This window comes from Lissotriton vulgaris, unplaced genomic scaffold (genome assembly GCF_964263255.1).
Source record: "Lissotriton vulgaris unplaced genomic scaffold, aLisVul1.2 SCAFFOLD_532, whole genome shotgun sequence".
NCBI lineage: Eukaryota > Metazoa > Chordata > Amphibia > Caudata > Salamandridae > Lissotriton > Lissotriton vulgaris.
Genome location: NW_028245496.1, coordinates 217,938 through 240,224, shown reverse-complemented (window position 1 = coordinate 240,224; position 22,287 = coordinate 217,938). Strand labels below are relative to the sequence as shown.

Below are 22,287 nucleotides of genomic sequence, written 5' to 3'. Positions count from 1 at the left end.
TTTGTCCTTTACTGAAGTGGCAAAAAAATAATGGACTGGAATGCAGTCAAGAATAATGAACAGTGTCTGAGATATATTCAAGCATTCCACATATCACTATTTTTTTCCACAGTGAACAGGGAGCATAGGTGCAAGAGACCTGTGACTGGACATTTACATTTCGGCTGATTTCTCGTCTATAGGTCTGAGACAGGAAAAGATGCTGGGATACTGAGAGGCGTTTAATAGAGTGTGAAAGAGACAATGGCCAAATGGATCAAGTGAGTGAGGAGATGTGAATTGCCTGAGCTGAACCATCTGTTGACACTCCCTTGCTGCAATGATTGAGACATTTTTTTCCATAGAAACAGGCTGAACATCAGTATTAAGTGCATCTAATTCAGTTAAATAAATGAACAAGGGCCAGGAAGATAATATTGTTTTTATTTCCCATGCATATGTAGTGCAGATTGTTTTTTTTGGTATTGGTATTGGGACACTTTACATGAAACAGATTTTTTTTAGATGCAATAGGCCAGATCAGAGAAAAATAGCAGTGATAAGGCATCACAGAGAAAGATTTAACCAGCGGGAGACCTTGAGACAAAAATGAAGTAGGAGGATATTAAGATGTTTTCTGAATGTGAAAAATGTTAGTTTCTTCTTGATGCCAACAGGTAGGGTATTAATCGTAATCGCAAGAGGTTTTAGGACTCGCCTACAATCAACCTTAGCCGTCTGACAAGAGACCTGTTGTAGACAATACCAATACTTGCAGTGACTTTTGGTTCAGTCCACTGCTTATATAATTGGTTGGCTTATTTGTCAATGGCATTTGCTTATTTCTTTATCTGTCGTCTTCTTGTGCTTATCCCTTCCCTGGAGCATTGTTACTTTGACATCGTTTTGATCGATGACTTGTATGCTAAGAATTCTTATATTCAGGGAAATCTTTTCTTCTTTTGCTTTCAGTATTCCATGAGAGTGCATGTGTTTTCTTGCACACTCACCTGTGTGTTGCTTCCCCCTTACATCCCCGCCACCTCATTCTCTCTATGTTGGCTTCCGCAAACCTTGTAAGTTGCGTCCTCAACAGAATCCTGTGCCGCACAGTTTTTTTTGTTTTACATGTTTATGGTCCATTTTTTACTCACCCCACTAGCTTCACCCCCCACCGCTCATCAGAGATTACTTCTCCTCACTAGCCTGACCAATGCCCTCTGGCCCATGTCTATATAAAAAAACAGTATTTAATGGCCTGGCAGCTGAAATTTGATGCTAGACACTCCTTCCGTAAAATGCGCTTTCGAGCATGTTTGATTGTTTTTTTTATTTACTGCTCAAAGAGGGATAAATAGAAATGAAAAAAAACATTGGCCGCTATGCTATTTGTGAGTTTACATCATAAGTTTGCACCGCCACAGGTTGATGGTGCATACGTGCACATGCGTGATAACACAGGTGCACATGCATGTCATCACATTTTTTACCTTTTATTTTTTGCCGCTATCCAGATTAGCTATATCTATTCCTTTTTTTGTCAGTAATAGAATTGCAAACGTATTGACAAAACCAATAAATCGGCATTGGCAAAGCCAAAATGTAAGATCTCTTGGCATTGCAATGGCTTGTGGTATTTTGGTGACTTTTCAGATAGTGTTAAATCAGCTGCAATTTTGCTTCTAACGTAGGAAATAATGTAATCGTGGAATTCCTCACAGGCACAGTTACCTGCCAAGAGCAATAGTTTGGGCTCCTCGTGAGTTGAAAAGGAAGTACGGTCGTGACTTAATATAGAGCGTGCAGCATTAAGTGAGGAATTGGTCTGATCTTGAGTACAGCTGGGTCCACAGATCAAACCGTGTGTTTGAACCTTTTTTTGTTTTTAGCTTGGAGATTACTATTGGCGATTTAGCAGCTGTGATTCATTCAGCACGACTCAATGTGATCAAATGAGGGTGCCACTGCTAGGATTAGAATCCAGCTCCTCAAAGTGGCAACAATGGCCATTCGTAATGAGACAGAGAGATTCCGAGTAAAGGACTTAAAGAGTAGGTGGGACAGTAGAAGAAATAAAGAAAAGAGGCCAGAAAAAAAGAGGGGATGCCCGGAGAAAGAGAGAGAAAGACCGGCAGTACTCGTTATATTTATAACATTTACTGACGAATGGCACAGTTGTAAACGATTGGCAATAACAGGTCATACTGTTATCTGGTGACATTCACGTTATCAACAGCAGAAGGATGAGCGGCCGAGTCTACACATGAAGCATTGTCACAGAAATGTGTCACTACACACCTATTTGTACAGCAATAAGCAACTGAGTGTAAGACAAGCTAGAAAACGAGGATTACTGGGAAGATTCGTAGAGGACGAGAGACAGAGCTTGGCTCAATGGGAAAGAGAGGGAAAGTAAAAAAAGAAAAGAGGAGTGACCAGAAAACAGAAAGAAGAATGAATGGCAGATACAGAGAAGAGGAGTCAGACACATCAGACAGGCGCATGGGCACTCGAAAGAGAGATTCAGAGAAGAGGCAAGTAGAGGGCGCACTGCAGGAAGTATTACTGGGGAAATGGTATGGAGTCTAGGAGAGCTGGAGAGGAAAGAACTAGAATATGCATGAAGAAAAAAAGCTGGAAGGGAGTAGGCTGTATGCTTTACGCAGCTGATGACTGCATGTTATGTCCGCAAACACAATGGGAGTGCAGGGCCGGGCCCGGGACCTAGGCGTGATAAATAATATGGGACCGATTCACAGAACTAACTTAAGACAAAATCCGAAACTTACTACTTTTGATATTCACAGAAGGCATTTAGTAGTAGTAAACTTAGGATTTTGTCTTAAGTTTGACTTACGACAGTCTAAAGACAAAATTCTAACGTTTCTACTACTAAATGCCTTCTCTGAATACCAAAAGTAGTAAGTTTAGGATTTTGCCTTAAGTTAGTTCTGTGAATCGGGCCCCAAATGTTGCTAGTGATGTTATTTATGATGTCATCTGTGACATCCTGTGTGAGTTCACGAGAAGTGCATTGTGGGCAAGTTATGATCGCATTGCTAACCCGGACTGGTATACTGAATGTAACCTGAAATCTCTGAACCTGATTTTTTTTACTTTAGGCGGTTGTATATTGATAAAGTGCGACTTGACTTCTGCACTGTAGTTCTAAATCGGTGAATGCATGTTTGACTACACGTGCTTCAAATAATATATTTTACAGACTCACGTGTGCTTTCATTGGTAAGGCATGAATGCATAATTCTCACAGGGTGAACATATGTTTAGTTTTATGAAACAAGGTTGAGGAGCGTGGGAGGTGGTGCGTGGGTGGTGGGTTTCAGGAAAGCATCTTGAGGCACTGACTGAACATCCAAGAAAACGTATATGCACTCTACAATGATCAGTGCAACAAATCGTATCATCTCTCATTTTGCTCGAGTTGCCTTCTCCGACGCTATTTTTTATGGTCCTTTGGTGAAAAATGTAAAGTGAAAAAATGAAAACAAATTATAGGCCAAAAACCGTTCACATACTCTGAATGAACTGAAATAATATTTTAGGTAGAAAGCACTTGTGTGATAAGGACTGGTGGCTGGTGACCTAAATATGACCGAGAAGGATTTTTCGTGATTTATTTTACAAATGTTGCTCATGAAATGGGGTCTAGTGCAAGGATATATAACCTAGTTTGAGAAGGGCTGGCATCATGTCATATTTTCTTGTCACCCCTACATAAATAAACGGGCGACCTTTAAATGAAGTGTATATAAATGGCTCTTTGGTCAGTATCCTGTACATGTGGTATGAAGCAGGTCCCCCTAACCTTTATTAGCTATCTCTGGCTAGCATCCATTTGCTGACTGTAATTCAGTGTTAGACTGTGTTCTAATCCTGGCTTTGTGACTGCGCCGCATTGTCTGAAGATGGATAGTGGTTTCTTCTCCAGGTGCCACAGTACCAAATTCTGCCAAAGTGGAAGTGCAGAATACCTGAAAAAAAATCACTGTATTCAGGAACATGCAGATAATTGGAGTTTTGTGTAATACTCCGTGCTCAAGTATTAGAATTTGGGTCAATGGGGAGTGAAGCACTCTGAGCGAGCTTAGTCTGAGGGTGTGAGGTGATGGTTTACATTAGTTTTTAGAGCTCTTCTTAACCTCTGAGCTGCAAGACTGAAACAGAAGCAGAAACTCATCAATAAAAAAAGAAATATTCGTGGGGTCGGGGCCAAGGCCTGGGAAAAGAATCAAACATGGTTACAAAAAGACGAATGATGAAAATTGCAACAAAAATGTAAGAGCAATAATGTAATGTAATGAGACTCAAATGGAATGTGTGAGAAAGAAGGAAAGACAAGTGGAATGAAAAAGAGCAGAAGGGAAAGAAAGTTGAAAGGAGGGAAACAAAACTGCAGTGTGGGAAAAAAATGGAAGGAGAGGAAAGGAAGTAGGGAGGAAACTTTTTTGGGAAGCAATTCCCAGGGACCTTTCTTAAGAGGGTCAGCTTCACACTCTTCGCTCACCATTACGTGGCATGCATATAATTCAAAGTAAAGGGTAGTTTCTTTTTGTGGCTACTTCCTTGATTAGAGTCACTTATATTTTTGAGTTGGTCATATGAACATTTGTTTAAGTTAATCAAATGAGAACATATGCTTTATTGATGAGGATCACCAAAGCCCCTCCCCTAGTAACCTCTATGGCCAGAAACTGGAGCCGGGTAGACACTAGAGCACTCTGCACCCTTCTAGCTACCTCCATGCCCCACACCCCTATGCCCATCGGCTACACAGCATCCCCTCACACTCAGGCGGAAAATATTAATGCCTGGTTGGCCATGGTTAGAGACAGCTTGGTCCCCCTGAAAAAGATAAAAAACAAGAGGCCCCATGACTCCCAACGTTGGTCTACCAACTGCCTTAAGGAAAAGAAACTAGCCCTGCATCAATTCGAACGCAAGTGGAAACAGGATTACTGCCCTGTTAAAAAGTCAATCTTCACAATGGCCCTCAAAGACTATAATAACGCCATCCTCCGAGCCAACTCAGAATACTTTTCCTTGAAAATCTTAAAATCCTCAAATAAAGGCAAATACATCTTTTCCATTGTGGATGAACTCGTCAAACCTGACTGTGCCACTGCTAAACCCACCCCTTCACAATCCCTGTGCGACTCTCTTAACACATATTTGATCGATAAAATTACCATCATTAAAGCCAGCATTCCCAAGGACACTCTACCCCTAGACTCCGGTTGCCCACACATTAATCCTCACCATTTTGATCAAATTCCACCTATTACTCAGGAGGTCTTCTTCTCCCTTCTCAAAAGGGTTCGCTCTGACTCTCCGATGGATAATTGTCCCCCTCATATTGCCAGGGGGATCTTTCTCCATCTCCCTGAACTCCCCTTATCGCTCCTTAACAACTCCCTAAGTAAGGGCATTGTCCTCAACCTCTTTAAGAGGGCGGAAGTCGTACACATCCTGAAACAAATTGGTTCTGATCCCCTAACACCCAGTAACCTCCACCCCATATCGCTGTTGCCCTTTCTGGGCAAAATCCTGGGGGCCCATGTTATGAACTGCCTGAGCGCGTTTGTAGAGCACACCCACTATTTACACTCACATCAAGCGGGCTTCAGACCCTAACATTCTACTGAGTCTACTGCTTCGGCAGGTCTCAAGGAACTAAGGAAGGGGGCAGATCAGAACATCACGCAGGCCCTAGTGCTCCTGGACCTTTCGGCGGCTTTCGACACCGTCGCCCATGACCGTGTCAAGAGTGCCGGCATCCGGGGCCTCCCACTAAAATGGATCACCTCCTTCCTTAGTGACCACTACCAAGCGGTCGGCCTCGCCAATTTCTCCTCCGAGAAAAGAAGACTGACCTGTTGAGTCCCTCAGTGCTCATTTCTCTCCCCTCTTCTTTTCAATTTGTATATCTTTCCCCTGATCCTGGCCCTCACTAAGAAAGAAGTCATTACTTTTAACTACGCTGATGACCTCCAGTTAATCTTCACCATCGACTCATCGCCCTCTTCTATGGAAAACTTTCAATCCACCATGAATTTTATCAGTATCTGGATGAACTCAAATCAGCTTAAACTTAATCCTTACAAAACTGAGCTGGTTCTTACTGGGGCCTCAGCCAACCCCTGGAATTCCAATTTTTGGCCTCATTCACTGGGATGTCCACCTTCCCCAGTCAGCTCGGTCAACAGTCTAGGCATTACTATCAGTAGTGACCTCACCACGAAGGCCCAGATAAATTCAGTGGTTTCCCCCTGCTTCTTCCATCTGCGAAGAATCCGGAAAATCTGTAGATTTCTATCCACAGAGGAGCTGATCCAAGTCACCCTCGCCCTGGTAATGTCGCGTATTGACTACACCAACTCTCTGTACACTGGAATCCCTGCTTACCAATCACCCCGATTACAAATGGTGCAGAAGCAAGCCGCAAGGCTTGTCTATGGCCAGCCAAAATCCCACCACGTGAAACAATTGCTCAAGAGTCTTCATTGGCTCCCAGTGACCCAACGCTGTCTTTTCAAACTCGGCTGCTTGATCCACAAAGCCCTCTTGTCCCATGGACCTGCTTTCATCGCTACTAAGATACAGCAATATGCCCCTCCCCGTGAGCTACGCTCCTCTAACCAGAACTTATTGACCCCCTGCTCATTCAAACATGAAAAACACGACAGTCTAAGATTCTCGACTCTAGCGCCACAATTCTGGAACATTCTCCCTCCCGAATTGCGCCTAGTCCCTTCCCATTCCAAGTTTAGGAAATCTCTTAAGACATGGCTCTTTGCCCAGGCCTACAACTAAATGATTCTCACTGTGTTTGCCTAAGCATTTGTTTCCGTTCAGCGCCAAGAAACCGTTGGTGAACGTGCGCTCAAGAAGTCATTTTATCATATCATATTAATAGTGCCTGGTAAATACATATTTAAAGGCAAGACGGTCTCCTTATTTTATATTTGAAACTCTGTTTCCTCCGCAATGCAATGTACCATGGTGGTGTTATAACAGCACACTTGCTTTGCTGCAAACAGGGAGTCAAGGCAGCATTGATGTGCGAGAGGGGGTGGTTACTATGGATACGGCCCTCTGAGGCAGCCTTGGCCCACTGCGGTGTGCTTTGTTTCATACTAATGTAGCTTAGTATCAAGAAGACTATGCTCTTGCTCCCTAAGACTTCGCCATACTCCCAGCATCTACCAAAGCAGAAGTGGAGGACGCTCCTTCTCCCACATCACAGTAAAGACCTGTAACAGCCTCCCCACACACCGCTGGACCATCACCTTACTTCCGAATTCCAAATGGCCCTCAAGGCCTGGCTGTTCGAATAAGCCTCCGGGCCTGCAAGTGCCTGGATACCCTATCAGGTGATTAGCCGTGCTTTACAAACACGGATTGGTTGATTGATTGATAGTAGGAGGCTACCTCAGGCTCTCGTCCCCAGGTATCACAAGTCATGTGGCATCCATCCATAGTTAGGGTTGCTGCAGCTTAGGTTGTTGGTGTATTGGCAGAGCTGGATGTAGAGTTATGCTCGGGAATATGTGTTGCAGGGCCTAAATGGGAGGGTTTGTTTGTGCTGTGTGTGTGTCTCAGATCATGAATAGGAGCAGTGTTGCAGTTGTGACCGGTGTGCATTGGCAGAGCCATTTGTAAGCAATAAGAGTTGAGGATTAAGGCAGTGAAAGTTTCTCATAGTGTCTGTTGGTGGCTTATAATTACTTTCAGACCAAGTACACAGGACAACGCCATACCCTTCCATTAAGGTCATCTATGTCAGAGATAAAGTGCCCATCTTCATTTCATGTTTTCTTTATTTCCTAAGAGCATGCGCTTTTCTTGTGTTTCTATCATTTTTTTATGGGACTTTTTAAAGTGCATACTGTTAACTGAGCCCCTCTATATAGCTGGGTGAGTTCAAGTTGGGTGAGAGTTCATACTGGGTCACCATCGAGGTAGCTGGAGCTGAGCTGAAGGCTGTGCAAGTTTCTGACCGTGTCTGTTGGCGGATCATAAAGTTGTTTAAATTATATTCTCATTAGGGGTAATTTGCTTTTCTGTGAAATTACAGCAACATTATGTGAAATTACACATAGTTATATGAAATGAAAGTTGTAATACATTGGGTTATTAGTTGAGGGGGCATGGCGAAAGGCCCACTCAAATAACAAATACAGGCCTTGTCAGAGTGAGCCACAAAAATTAAACTAACCCTCTGCTATCTTGGCACAAAAGTAGTCAGGCTTAATTTATAGGCTATGTGTAAAGTCTTTATGCAGCACAGAAACAGTAATAAAGTGAAAACGCAACATTAGAAAATCCCACAGCAGTTTAGAAAAATAGAGTAAATGTAACAAATAAAACAACACCAAAATGAATCAAATCCAATCAGAGTTATGAATTTGTAGTTTTTTATGAAATCTAGTGGCTTGAAGATCAAAGCCGCAACCACGGGTATCTGGTCACGCGTGATCGTGCCCCAAGACAAAATGTATCATGGACCATGGATGTCAGATATCCAGGCTTAAGTTCAGACTTTTTCTTGAAAAAGTTCTTGTGAAGGTTGATTCTCAGCAGGGCAAAGCAGCAAGCTGTACCCAAGGTTGAGTCGTCGATGATGGGGAGTTGCTAAACAAGATCTCGGAGAAGCCATTGATGAAGACTGGAGAAGCTGGATTTCTAGGCCAAGGAATTCAGCCTGGTGAAGATTCCTGCTTTTGGACTTAGAAGGTTTTTCTGGAGATGGGATGTACCCGGCAGAACGAGGCTGTAGCCAGAGATGGGCCCAGAAGACTGGATACCACTACCGAGAGGATTCCCTGAAGATGATTTGCCACTGCGAAGAAATTAGTGGGAGCTAACGCGAAGTAAGGCCGACTGGTGATACGCCTGTGAGGTAGGTCCCAGTCTTCTGTCTGTTCTGCAGGCCATTTTCCTTGAAACATTTCTTAGTCCCAACTTTTTGGGTTAGACAGGAGTAATGCCACCACCAAGACCTGAGGGGTGCCATTTTGGGGGATGGGACTCACTCCAGAAGAGGTCAGCAGCATAGTTTAAGGCTCTGGAGATTGTTTTGTCCCTGTTGCCCATATATGACGCCTGCCAGCTAGCCCTTGGACTCACTCTAGTGGTCCTGGGATCAAGGAGCAGTCCCAATCTTCCTTCGTCAGTTCCTCTGATACCCTGCTGTCCTGTTAGCAGCAAGACAGCAGGGTATCAGAGTAGTCCTTCTTCTGAGTCCTCCACAGGTCCAGAAGTGATCTGTTTGTCCAATATTTATACCTGGTGCCAGTCTTGATGTGTGGAGTGACATACTGCCCTAACCCCATATCTGGTTCTGGAAAGTGATTCCCTTCCCCTGCCAAGGCTCCAAAATGGCTGGGGTAACAAAAGGCTGGTGTCAGGTTCCTTTGTGTGTGCTGGAGGCAAAGCCCTTTGAAGTGTAAGTGGAACTGGGTGCAGCTCTGCTCCCAGCCATCCTGGCAGGATGGACCATCCTGCCCACAGCTAGTCCCCTTTGTATCAGTGTCTGGTAGAATTAAACAAACAGAATACTGGCAGATTGCAGCTCGAGTGTGAAACACCTCATTAGCATCTGGCACTGTCCCAGCACAATGTAAATATGCAGAAATGCTGCAGCTGCTCAACAAATCCGACTGCGAATCCTAAGGTCCTAGTAAATTGCAGGCCCATCTCCCCTCTACCCTCATTCTCAAAAGTGTTGAAACATCTGTCCATTCACAACTGTCTCAATTTTTGAAGGAAAACAATCTTTTGCGTCCAAGTCAATCAGGCTTCGACCCATTTTAGCACAGCGATGACCCTGTTAGAGGTTGCAGAGCATATAAGGGGCACCCTAGACATTTCAAGTCAAGTCAAGTTAGAATTTGTATAGCGCACTACTCACCCAGAAGGTCTCAAGGTGCTTGAGGGAGGGGGGCTGTCTTGATCATGCCAGACTTATCAGCGGCCTTTGGTATTGTCCCCCATCAGAGACTCCTTGATAGACTCCAAGCTAATGGGATCAAGGGCATAGCCCTGAAGTGGCTCACCTCCTTTCTGAAGGGAAAAAGCTAAGAGGTTTGGTTGCCCCCTTTTTCTTCCAACGCTCGTGAGCTAACTGTTGGAGTGCCTCAGGGCTCGGCACTCAGCCCTACTTTATTCAGTGTATACCTCACACCCTTAGCTGTTTTATCGGAGACTCTAGGAGCCCAAGGTTATCTCATATGCTGATAATATCCAGCATTTCTTCTTCTGTGGTAAGGGAGAATAGCTCGCTGAGGACGTCATCAAAAAGTGTCTATCTAATGTGTTCCTTTGGTTGTCTATCAACCAAATAAATGTAACCCAGATAAAACCAAGATAGTGTTTTTTGGCCTAACAGCGCAAGAATTATGGAGGACCTTTTGGCCAAAGGAAGCCCCCCTCCCTCGCCCCCAACATGACAGATTAAAGAACGTAGGAATTTAGTTCGATAGTGCCCTCTAGTGCCCTCTCTTTTCAACCACAGATCCAAGCATTGACTGGCTCCTGCTTCCAGCTGTTAGGGTCCCTGAAAATATTCCTTCCTCTTCTCTCAGATGACACCAAGAGTACTGTGATCCAAGCTTTAATAACATCCAGGCTGGGCTACGGGAATGCACTATACCTAGGTTTCCCAGAGTACCTTCTTGACAGACTTCAGGTGGTGAGAATGCAGCAGCCTAATCCTCCTCAATCTTTCCCCTAGTACATACATGTCCTTGCATTTGAAATCTCTACACTGGCTTCCCATAAAAAAGGATTCTATTTAAATCCCTGGTCTTGGTCCACAAAGCTCTTCACGTTTCAGGAGCCGACTGTTTGAGAGAGAGGATTCATGACTATGTGCCTTCTAGAAACCTTTGCTCCTCCTCCGAACGACTGGCTAGAGTTCCCAACATTAGTCGGGCCCGAGCTGGCGACAGGTCTATTTCCTATCTCTGGCCGATCACATTAAATAAACTCCCTCTGGAGCTTCAAGCGATAATAGAACTCTCCCCTTTCACGAAAAAAATAGAAATGGCTCTTCCAGCTACTATTTGTTGTTGTAGGCTGCCTGATTTACCACCAGGGCTCTCTTTTGAGTAGCTGTGCACTATACAAATCTTGTTACATACGTCTCGCTAACACAAGGCACAGATGGCTGGGACAAGAAAGTTGTAATTTTCTAAAAGTGGCGCTTTCAGAACTTTGACTTAAACCCTGACTTTACCATTAAAGAGGATTGGCAGTTTTGAAACTGCACTATAGACTTCAATGGCAGGCCTGACACATGTTTTAAAGAGCTACTTTGGTGAGTGGCAAAATGAGTGCTGCAGGCCCACTTGGGGCATTTAATTTAGAGGTCCTGGATGCATGTAGTACCACCTACCAGGGACTTACAAGCGCATTAAGGGGCTTATTAGGATAGCGGATTTTCCGCATCCTCTGGGCCGGCGGAAGCCATCGCCGGCCCGGAGGATGCGGAAAATCCGCTGTGGACCCACCAAAGACCCACCGCCACATTAGGATGGCTGGTGGGTCCTGGTTTCAGTCCGCTGCTTTTCGGCCGCGGTTGGCTTACAACCGCGGCAGAATAGCTCTAATATGGTGGCGGTGTTTCTCAGACACCGCCAGCCATATTAGGATGGGTTACAAAACATGCTTTTCCGCTGCGGGTTTTCCGCCGTGGAAAAGCATGTGGAACTTCACTGCAGGGGCCTGTTGTGGGGCCCCTGGTGCCTGCTGCTTTCTGCGTACAAATGCAATGTATGCGTTTTTAACATTGCGGCGGGTGCAGCTTGAAGCCGCACCCGCCGCAATGTTAAAAATAGAGGATGTGACCGCCATGGTGGCGTGCACAGGAGGGAACTCCGCAGGCCATGCGGAGGTTCCCTCCTACTCTGAGGTCGCGGACGGACGCAAGTCCATCTGCGATCCTAATGGGCTCCTAAATGTGCCAATTAGGTGTAGGCCAATGTTACAATGTTTTAAAGAGAGGGCACATGCATATTAGCAGTGGTAAAGTGCACCACAGAGTCCTAGAGCCAAAAGAAAAATTCATCAAGATAGGAGGGGGAGAAAGCAAAATGTTTGGGGGGCTACCAACCAAGGTTGTGAAATTTTACACAACTCCATCATTTTGCTCTAAATTTTTGCATAAATTGCATCCTTGCATTTATTTGTGTCATGAGTATGCCTTTAAAGAGGTCGCGAACAAAAGCTTGATTTGATTTATTATTTTATAGAGCGCGCGAATGCCCAAGGGCGTCTTGGCGCTATGATAATAGATGGTGTTCAGGACTGACCGAACCGTCTAGAAGGCGGCAGTAAAGAGCCAGGTTTTCACTGCTTTTCTAAATGAAAGTAGGGATGGACTGTTTTTTATAGAGGTTGGGAGCAGGTTCCATACTTTTGCTGTATGTAGTAGGAAACTTCTGCCTCCCCATCTGGCTCTTTTGAATTTAGGCACCAGGATCAATTTGGCTTGACTAGATCTAAGAAGCCTAGTGGGTTCATACTGTTTCAGATGAGTTTTTAAGAACTGAGCGCCTGACCCATGAAGTGCCTTGTAGGCCAGACACACAATGATTTAAACTGAATTCTTTTGGTGATAGGGAGCCAGTGGAAGGTTTTTAGTTTGTGGGTGATTGGCTCATATTTAGGAATGTCAAGCACCAGCCTTGCTGACGCGTTCTGCAAGCGCTGTAGTTTTGATAGAATTTGCACCTTAGCTCCAGCATACAGGGCATTCCCGTAGTCTAATCTAGACAAGGCAAGGGCGGTTACAACTGTTTTCGTAGCATCCATTGGAATGAAGGGCAATAGTTTTTTAATCATTTTCAATATGAAGCAGACTGATGAAGCCAATTTGCTGGCCTGGTCGTCGAATGAGAGGTTATCTAGTGTCATATCGAAATTTTTCATCTTTTCTGCTGGGGCCGGACAATTGCCCAGGCTGTCAGGCCACCACTCCGGGGACCAGATGTTTGGATCACCCCCCAGTACCAGTACTTCACTTTTTTCCCCATTTAACTTCAGACAGTTAGTCTGCTGCTCTCGTTCTGTTTTACCTGTGCATTTGTGTTAAATTCTCACCACAAATTTCTGTGAATTGTTACATTCATGGTAAATGTTTTGCCCCGAATGAAGAGTAATCATGGGAAATAGCGTAATGGCCTAATTTTGTGAATTTTGCTTAACAGGTGTCACATGTAGGGCCCGATGTAGGTGGCTCATTACCGGTCGGTAAACCCAACATTCGGTAAATTTCAGGCTTACCGACCGGTATTGAGCCATTTGCAATGTAGGCGATTCGGTATTTACCGAATCATTATTTACCGATTCGGTATTTACCGAATCGGTAAGTGGCATGTAGGAAGCACTTTTAAGAGTGTATATGTGCTCTAAGGATTCGTTATTTACCACCAACTGTTAGTTGGTGGTAAATAACGAATCAATAGCAAAAAGGAGCCTAGAGGGAAGCAAAAGGGATCAGTGTTGCCCTCCACTCATTTCAATACAAAAATGACCCTGTTCCTTGGGCAAACACACATGTAGATCTAGTTATCTTTGTCTGTATACTACTTTTTCAGCAGGAGACATTGACTATCTATGTTCTCTGCTGCACCAAGACCCTTTGTCATTTCATCCTATATGTGAATATTTACTATTGTTTGCCCCTTCTAAAATAAAACAACTTTTTCAATCAACAGTCAAAACAGGGCTGAATGTATGTCTGAAAAGCATTTATTCAGTACACCAATAATAGTGGAAAAATGTATAAGGGACAAAAAGACCCCTCACGGGCGCACCACCATCGGGGTAACTGGTAGGTACTCACCTGATGAAGCCCCTTTTCTCATCATAGGTGGTCCTTTATTGTCCCGGAAAAGAAGAGAAAATGTCCAATGTCCATTGCTGTATTGATGGTAAATAACGAATACCTTTGAAAATGCAAATCTGTGCATTTTCAACAGTGCCATGTGACAGACATACGTGGCCTTAGGGCATGCATGTGTGTCACATGCTCACACAAGCACTATTAAGGGGTGCAACAGTGTGTCAATGTGACACACTGCCACCCTTGAATGTTTCCCTATGTTGCCGAATCTGTATTTACCGATTCAGTAATTCACATTCATTCCTATGGGCCTTCAGGCCCATAGGAATGAATGTGAATTACCGAATCTGTAAATACCGATTCGGTAAATACCGAATCGTACCGATTCCGTAATGCTTACCGAATATTTATCTACATAGCATTTACCGATTTTAAAATACAGAATCGGTAAAATTCGGTATTTTAGAATCGGTAAATTGCAATTACCTACATCTGGCCCATAATTCCTGAAATTACAAGATTTACACCAGAATTATTTAAATTTCATCAAGGCCTAATCTTCGTCTAACCCAAGGCCTCTCTGAAGAGCACATAGACTTATTGTGACACATGTGCCACTTTTTACTTATCATTTTATGTGAAGGGGGTACACAGTTGTCAAAATACGGACACCACCACCACCAAGAAAATCCTGATTTACATTTGAGGAGAGAGATATTGAGTGGGTAGTTGAGCATGTGTGTGTGAGAAAGAGAGCATGGTGAAGGAAGAACAGCCAGAAAGAAAGTGATAAAGAGGAAGATGGCCTGTTAGATAATGCAGATGGAGCTTGTCAGAAAAAAATAAGGAGACAAATGGTTTAAGTGGATAACAGTCAGAAACTTCAGAAAAAAAGTGGGGTAATAGAGAGGACAGGAGTGACAGAGACACTCTGAAGACCATTGCTCCTTCTGCAGAACGAGTAATGTTCAATATACAGTCTAATACCTTCAAAATTGAAACATTGATCTAATCTGATAGTGCTACAAGCATTGGCAACACCAATCAGTCTAGCTTGTTGTTTGAAAACTCACAGAGAGGCACTCGAATACGGGTGATTGCCTTCAATCAATCAGAGTACTTGTAAAGCACGCCACTTACCAGTGAGGGTCACAAGGCACTGAGGGGAGAGGGGGTTGCTGCTACTGCTCGAAGAGCCAGGCCTTGAGGAGTCTTCTGAAGGCGAGTAGGTCTTGAGTCTGCCATTTGTGGGTAGGGACGGTGTTCCAGGTCTTGACGGCGAGGTTGGAGAAGGATCTGCCGCCGGAGGTCATTCGTTGGATGCGGGGGACAGCGATGAGGGTGAGGCCTGCGGATCAGAGCTGGCGAGTGAGGGTGTGGAAGCTGAGTCTGCTGTTCAGGTAGGCTGGTCCGGCATTGTGGAGTGCTTCGTGTGTGTGAATGAGGAGCTTGAAGATGATCCTCTTGTCGACGGGGAGCCAGTGTAGGTCTCTCAGGTGGGGGGTGATGAAGCTGCGGCGGGGGACATTGACGATCAGTTGGAAGGAGGCGTTTTGGATGCATTGTAGTCATTGTAGGTGTTTGGCTGGGGTTCCTGCGTAGAGTGCGTTGCCGTAGTCCAGTTTGCTGCTGACGAGGGCCTGTGCCACCGTTCTTCTTGTTTCGGTCGGGATCCACTTGTAGATCCTGCGGAGCATGCAGAGGGTGTTGTAGCAGGAGGAGGAGGCTGCGTTGACCTGCTTAGACATGGAGAGGGAGGAGTCGAGGATGAATCCTAGATTGCGTGCATGGTTGGTGGGTGTTGGTGCTGTTCCCAGTGTGGTCGGCCACCAGGAGTCGTCCCAGGCTGAGGGGGAGGGTTCGAGTATGAGAACCTCCGTCTTGTCCGAGTTCAGCTTCAGAGGGCTGCTCCTCATCCAGTCGGCTTGATTTACTCACTGGAAAGTGTGACTTGAAGTTTTGCGCTTTGCATAGATAATGTCACTCAGACTGAAGCCATAGAAATGTCACACATAAGTAATCTGAAAGCTTGCTCTATAGCCTAGAACCAGACCGTCGGGGAAGCTAGGTCACTGCAAATCAGACAACTATGTTTAAATATAATTACTAGACACTATTAATGACTATTTGCAATGGTCAACAGCACATTAAGTGCCTAATTACGAATTTGGCGCTCCGACCGCTGGAGAACCGCATCCAACCCCACGGTGCTGGCAGTCCAAAGAATGCCATATTACGAGTAGACCATGGTGCCGGTTGTGTGGCTGCAGATAGCTTGTGGCAGTGCAGCCCAAATCCTTTGTCACCGCCACCTTTAGGCAGGTGGACAGCCTGTGTACAGCCCTATAGCGGCTGCATATGGCGGTCTTTGCAGTTCAATCACGGTCTTTGCAAAGGCGATCCGCCCAACTCGTAATTCAGCGGTCAGACCGCCAAGCTTTCCATGCTCGGACTGCCACTGCCTATATGGCAGTCCACAGAACCACCAAAATTGTAATAAGGCCCTAATTATTTCACTGCATTGTGGGATTTGTCCACTTAGTACACACACATTGTATCAGTTATTAACCACAAGCAAAAGTGATGATCTGGACAAAATGTTTTCAAAGTAGCAACAAGAGCTGGGCTCTGAAATGACAGTAACAAACATTGTGCTATCAGTTGAATTCATGCACAAATTAACACTTGCCAGTTTACAACTTTACCAGTATAAGACTTTCGCCATCCTATTTTTTAACATTCACTAAATTAAATACATGAGACTGGACCAAGAACAAAGGATGCCTATTATATGTCCTGGTCTGAATTACTTTTTCCAGCTGCTCAGCTCTAGATACATACTGACAGACTGGCATTTACTGTTCTCAAAACCATAGACTGTATCACATAAAGTGATCACTTCAAGTTTGACAATGACTTATGCTAAATATGATAATGCCTTACTAGCTATTTGTAGTATTGAGCTACTCGTCTGTCTGATTCTAGACAGCCGTTCCACACCACCCACTTTTTTACCTGATGCTAGACATCCATTCCACACTATCTTCTCTTCTGTCTGACGATTGACAGCCATTCCATACCATCTGCCTTTCTAAATGATGTTAGACAGCCATTCCACACCATCCACCTTTCTGACTGATATTAGACAGTAGTTCCACACCATCCACCTGTCCACATGATGCTAGACAGGCATTTCACACCATCCGCCTTTCTACCTGATGCTAGACAGCCATTCCACTCATCTGCCGTTCTACCTGATGCTAGACAGCCGTTCCACACCATCCGCCCTTCTACCTGATGGTAGGCAGCTATTCTACACCATCAACTTTTCTTCGTGTTGCTAGACAGCCCTTCCACACCATCTGCTTTCTACCTGATGTTAGACAGCCATTAAACACCATCTGCCTTTCTACCTGATGTTAGACAGCTGTTCCACATCATCCGCCTTTCTACCTCATGCTAGTCAGCCATTTCACACCATTCGCTTTCTACCTAATGCTAGACTGCCATTTCACACCATCCGCCTCTCTACCTGATGCTAGAGAGCCATTCCACACCATCTGCCCTACTACCTGATGCTAGACAGCAATTTTACACCATCCACTAGTCTACCTCATGCTAGTCATTCAATACCATTCTTTCTCCTGCCAAATGCTAGAAATCCATTTCACAACATCTACTCATCTGTCAGATGCTAAACAGGCATTCCAGACCATCTGCTCTGCTACCTGAACACCAACTTAGTATGGATTTTCTATCCCAAAAAATAGAGCTACAGAGTGTTTGCCATGTAGAGTACAAATAAGGTGATATATATAGTACAAAACCCCATTGCTATCGAAAGCCACCTGCCTACTGCTTTCTTAAGAATGTGATATCCTCGTCAATGTGGAACGGTACAGTCATTCAGGTCAGTACTAATGGTTCGAAAGCCCGCACACTCAATGTGTTTTTCCTCGGGGAGTCTATGCGCAAGGCAGGTCCTTATCTAATGATGCTGTCTGTGTTGCCTCACAGGGTGGAGCATTCCAAAAAAGAAGAGGAGAGGCTGAGACCATACCTTAAGACGTCCATGCTGCCTGGAGCTCAGTCACATCGGCCACAAGACGTTGAAATGGTGTGTGAGTTTAGAAGGTTCCTTGCAAGCGTGCTGATACACTGTGCTTCTTGGCACATACACATGCCAGTGCTAAGCTGTCTTAGGCCAAATCAAACCTCTTTGTATTGTGAACTTACCTCTGGATTAGCATGCTGTTTGAGGCTAGATCAGATATACTGCCTGGTCACTGTTATATTTTGTACTTTGTGCTAAACTACACCAAGGTGTAATTTAGCAGCATAAAAACATTTCTTAGAGTAAATCATTTTACTGCATTCCATTAAATATCTGCATCAAATAGACCCGAAAATTGATTCTTGCTAATGCAAAACAGCATAGCTGCCCAAAATGGAATAGATTCAGAAAAGGGGGTGGTGATGGACAGAGTATCTGAATTAAACAGAACACTCATACCCAGTCAACAGATCAGGGCTTGATCCATCACCGTTTTTTAGCTCACTGCACCATCCCAGCTCAGAACCTGACTACATGCAAATTAGTCTGTCCCTGGCCCAGTGCATCATGGGAACAGGGCAGACCAAACTACCAAGCCAATTCTTAAACTGGGAAGGAAACAAGCTTCCGGGGACCGGTTTCTGGCATTACAGCCGTCTTCGGCCCGGCTTGCTTGAATCCTGATGGTGCAATGAGCAAGGGACTCACATCTGAGTATACCCTTCCACGCTTATGGTGGACAAAACGATTCAGAAAAGGGGGTGGTGATGGACAGATTATCTGAATTAAACAGAACACTCATACCCAGTCAACAGATCAGGGCTTGATCCATCACCGTTTTTTAGCTCACTGCACCATCCCAGCTCAGAACGTGGCTACATGCAAATTAGTCTGTCCCTGGCCCAGTGCATCATGGGAACAGGGCAGACCAAACTACCAAGCCAATTCTTAAACTGGGAAGGAAACAAGCTTCCGGGGACCGGTTTCTGGCATTACAGCCGTCTTCGGCCCGGCTTGCTTGAATCCTGATGGTGCAATAAGCAAGGGACTCACATCTGAGTATACCCTTCCACGCTTATGGTGGACAAAACGATTCAGAAAAGGGGGTGGTGATGGACAGAGTATCTGAATTAAACAGAACACTCATACCCAGTCAACAGATCAGGGCTTGATCCATCAACGTTTTTTAGCTCACTGCACCATCCCAGCTCAGAACCTGGCTACATGCAAATTAGTCTGTCCCTGGCCCAGTGCATCATGGGAACAGGGCAGACCAAACTACCAAGCCAATTCTTAAACTGGGAAAGAAACAAGCTTCCGGGGACCGGTTTCTGGCATTACAGCCGTCTTCGGCCCGGCTTGCTTGAATCCTGATGGTGCAATGAGCAAGGGACTCACATCTGAGTATACCCTTCCACGCTTATGGTGGACAAAACGATTCAGAAAAGGGGGTGGTGATGGACAGAGTATCTGAATTAAACATAACACTCATACCCAGTCAACAGATCAGGGCTTGACCATCACCGTTTTTTAGCTCACTGCACCATCCCAGCTCAGAACCTGGCTACATGCAAATTAGTTTGTCCCTGGTCCAGTGCATCATGGGAACAGGGCAGACCAAACTACCAAGCCAATTCTTAAACTGGGAAGGAAACAAGCTTCCGGGGACCGGTTTCTGGCATTACAGCCGTCTTCGGCCCGGCTTGCTTGAATCCTGATGGTGCAATGAGCAAGGGACTCACATCTGAGTATACCCTTCCACGCTTATGGTGGACAAAACGATTCAGAAAAGGGGGTGGTGATGGACAGAGTATCTGAATTAAACAGAACACTCATACCCAGTCAACAGATCAGGGCTTGATCCATCACCGTTTTTTAGCTCACTGCACCATCCCAGCTCAGAACCTGGCTACATGCAAATTAGTCTGTCCCTGGCCCAGTGCATCATGGGAACAGGGCAGACCAAACTACCAAGCCAATTCTTAAACTGGGAAGGAAACAAGCTTCCGGGGACCGGTTTCTGGCATTACAGCCGTCTTCGGCCCGGCTTGCTTGAATCCTGATGGTGCAATGAGCAAGGGACTCACATCTGAGTATACCCGTTCACGCTTATGGTGGACAAAACGATTCAGAAAAGGGGGTGGTGATGGACAGAGTATCTGAATTAAACAGAACACTCATACCCAGTCAACAGATCAGGGCTTGATCCATCACCGTTTTTTAGCTCACTGCACCATCCCAGCTCAGAACCTGGCTACATGCAAATTAGTCTGTCCCTGGCCTAGTGCATCATGGGAACAGGGCAGACCAAACTACCAAGCCAATTCTTAAACTGGGAAGGAAACAAGCTTCCGGGGACCGGTTTCTGGCATTACAGCCGTCTTCGGCCCGGCTTGCTTGAATCCTGATGGTGCAATGAGCAAGGGACTCACATCTGAGTATACCCTTCCACGCTTATGGTGGACAAAACAATTCAGAAAAGGGGGTGGTGATGGACAGAGTATCTGAATTAAACAGAACACTCATACCCAGTCAACAGATCAGGGCTTGATCCATCACCGTTTTTTAGCTCACTGCACCATCCCAGCTCAGAACCTGGCTACATGCAAATTAGTCTGTCCCTGGCCCAGTGCATCATGGGAACAGGGCAGACCAAACTACCAAGCCAATTCTTAAACTGGGAAGGAAACAAGCTTCCGGGGACCGGTTTCTGGCATTACAGCCGTCTTCGGCCCGGCTTGCTTGAATCCTGATGGTGCAATGAGCAAGGGACTCACATCTGAGTATACCCTTCCACGCTTATGGTGGACAAAACGATTCAGAAAAGGGGGTGGTGATGGACAGAGTATCTGAATTAAACAGAACACTCATACCCAGTCAACAGATCAGGGCTTGATCCATCACCGTTTTTTAGCTCACTGCACCATCCCAGCTCAGAACCTGGCTACATGCAAATTAGTCTGTCCCTGGCCCAGTGCATCATGGGAACAGGGCAGACCAAACTACAAAGCCAATTCCTAAACTGGGAAGGAAACAAGCTTCCGGGGACCGGTTTCTGGCATTACAGCCGTCTTCGGCCCGGCTTGCTTGAATCCTGATGGTGCAATGAGCAAGGGACTCAGATCTGAGTATACCCTTCCACGCTTATGGTGGACAAAACGATTCAGAAAAGGGGGTGGTGATGGACAGAGTATCTGAATTAAACAGAACACTCATACCCAGTCAACAGATCAGGGCTTGATCCATCACCGTTTTTTAGCTCACTGCACCATCCCAGCTCAGAACCTAGCTACATGCAAATTAGTCTGTCCCTGGCCTAGTGCATCATGGGAACAGGGCAGACCAAACTACCAAGCCAATTCTTAAACTGGGAAGGAAACAAGCTTCCGGGGACCGGTTTCTGGCATTACAGCCGTCTTCGGCCCGGCTTGCTTGAATCCTGATGGTGCAATGAGCAAGGGACTCACATCTGAGTATACCCTTCCACGCTTATGGTGGACAAAACGATTCAGAAAAGGGGGTGGTGATGGACAGAGTATCTGAATTAAACAGAACACTCATACCCAGTCAACAGATCAGGGCTTGATCCATCACCGTTTTTTAGCTCACTGCACCATCCCAGCTCAGAACCTGGCTACATGCAAATTAGTCTGTCCCTGGCCCAGTGCATCATGGGAACAGGGCAGACCAAACTACCAAGCCAATTCTTAAACTGGGAAGGAAACAAGCTTCCGGGGACCGGTTTCTGGCATTACAGCCGTCTTCTCAGACATGAGTCCCTTTCTCACTGCACCATCAGGATTCAAGCAAGCCGGGCCGAAGACGGCTGAAATCCGGTCCCCGGTAGCTTGTCTCCTTTCTGGTGAAGAATTGGCTTGGTAGTTTAGTCTGCCCTGTTCCCATGATGCACTGGGCCAGGGACAGACTGATTTGCATATAGCCAGGTTCTGAGCTGGGATGGTGCAGTGAGATAAATAACGGTGATGGATCAAGCCCTGATCTTTGGACTGGGTAAGAGTGGTCTGCTTAATTCAGACACTCTGTTCATCACCACCCCCTTTTCTGAATCGTTTTTGGCCTCTATAGGTGTGGCAGGGTATACTCAGACATGAGTCCCTTTCTCACTGCACCATCAGGATTCAAGCAAGCCGGGCCAAAGACGGCTGAAATGCCAGAAACCGGTCCCCGGTAGCTTGTCTCCTTTCTGGTGAAGAATTGGCTTGGTAGTTTAGTCTGCCCTGTTCCCATGATGCACTGGGCCAGGGACAGACTGATTTGCATATAGCCAGGTTCTGAGCTGGGATGGTGCAGTGAGATAAATAACGGTGATGGATCAAGCCCTGATCTTTGGACTGGGTAAGAGTGGTCTGCTTAATTCAGACACTCT

The 22,287-nt window shown here is 45.4% G+C and overlaps 1 protein-coding gene across 2 annotated transcripts in view; it reads left to right on the top strand.

Annotated features, from left to right (window-relative positions):
• The window catches only part of LOC147666399 (uncharacterized), a 392,367-nt gene that overhangs the window by 180,444 nt on the left and 189,636 nt on the right, over positions 1–22,287 (top strand). For both annotated transcript variants that reach the window (XM_086949092.1, XM_086949091.1), the window contains exon 7: positions 17,864–17,963. In XM_086949092.1, coding sequence (XP_086805218.1) covers positions 17,864–17,963 — 100 coding nt within the window. The remainder of the gene's footprint in view (positions 1–17,863; positions 17,964–22,287) is intronic.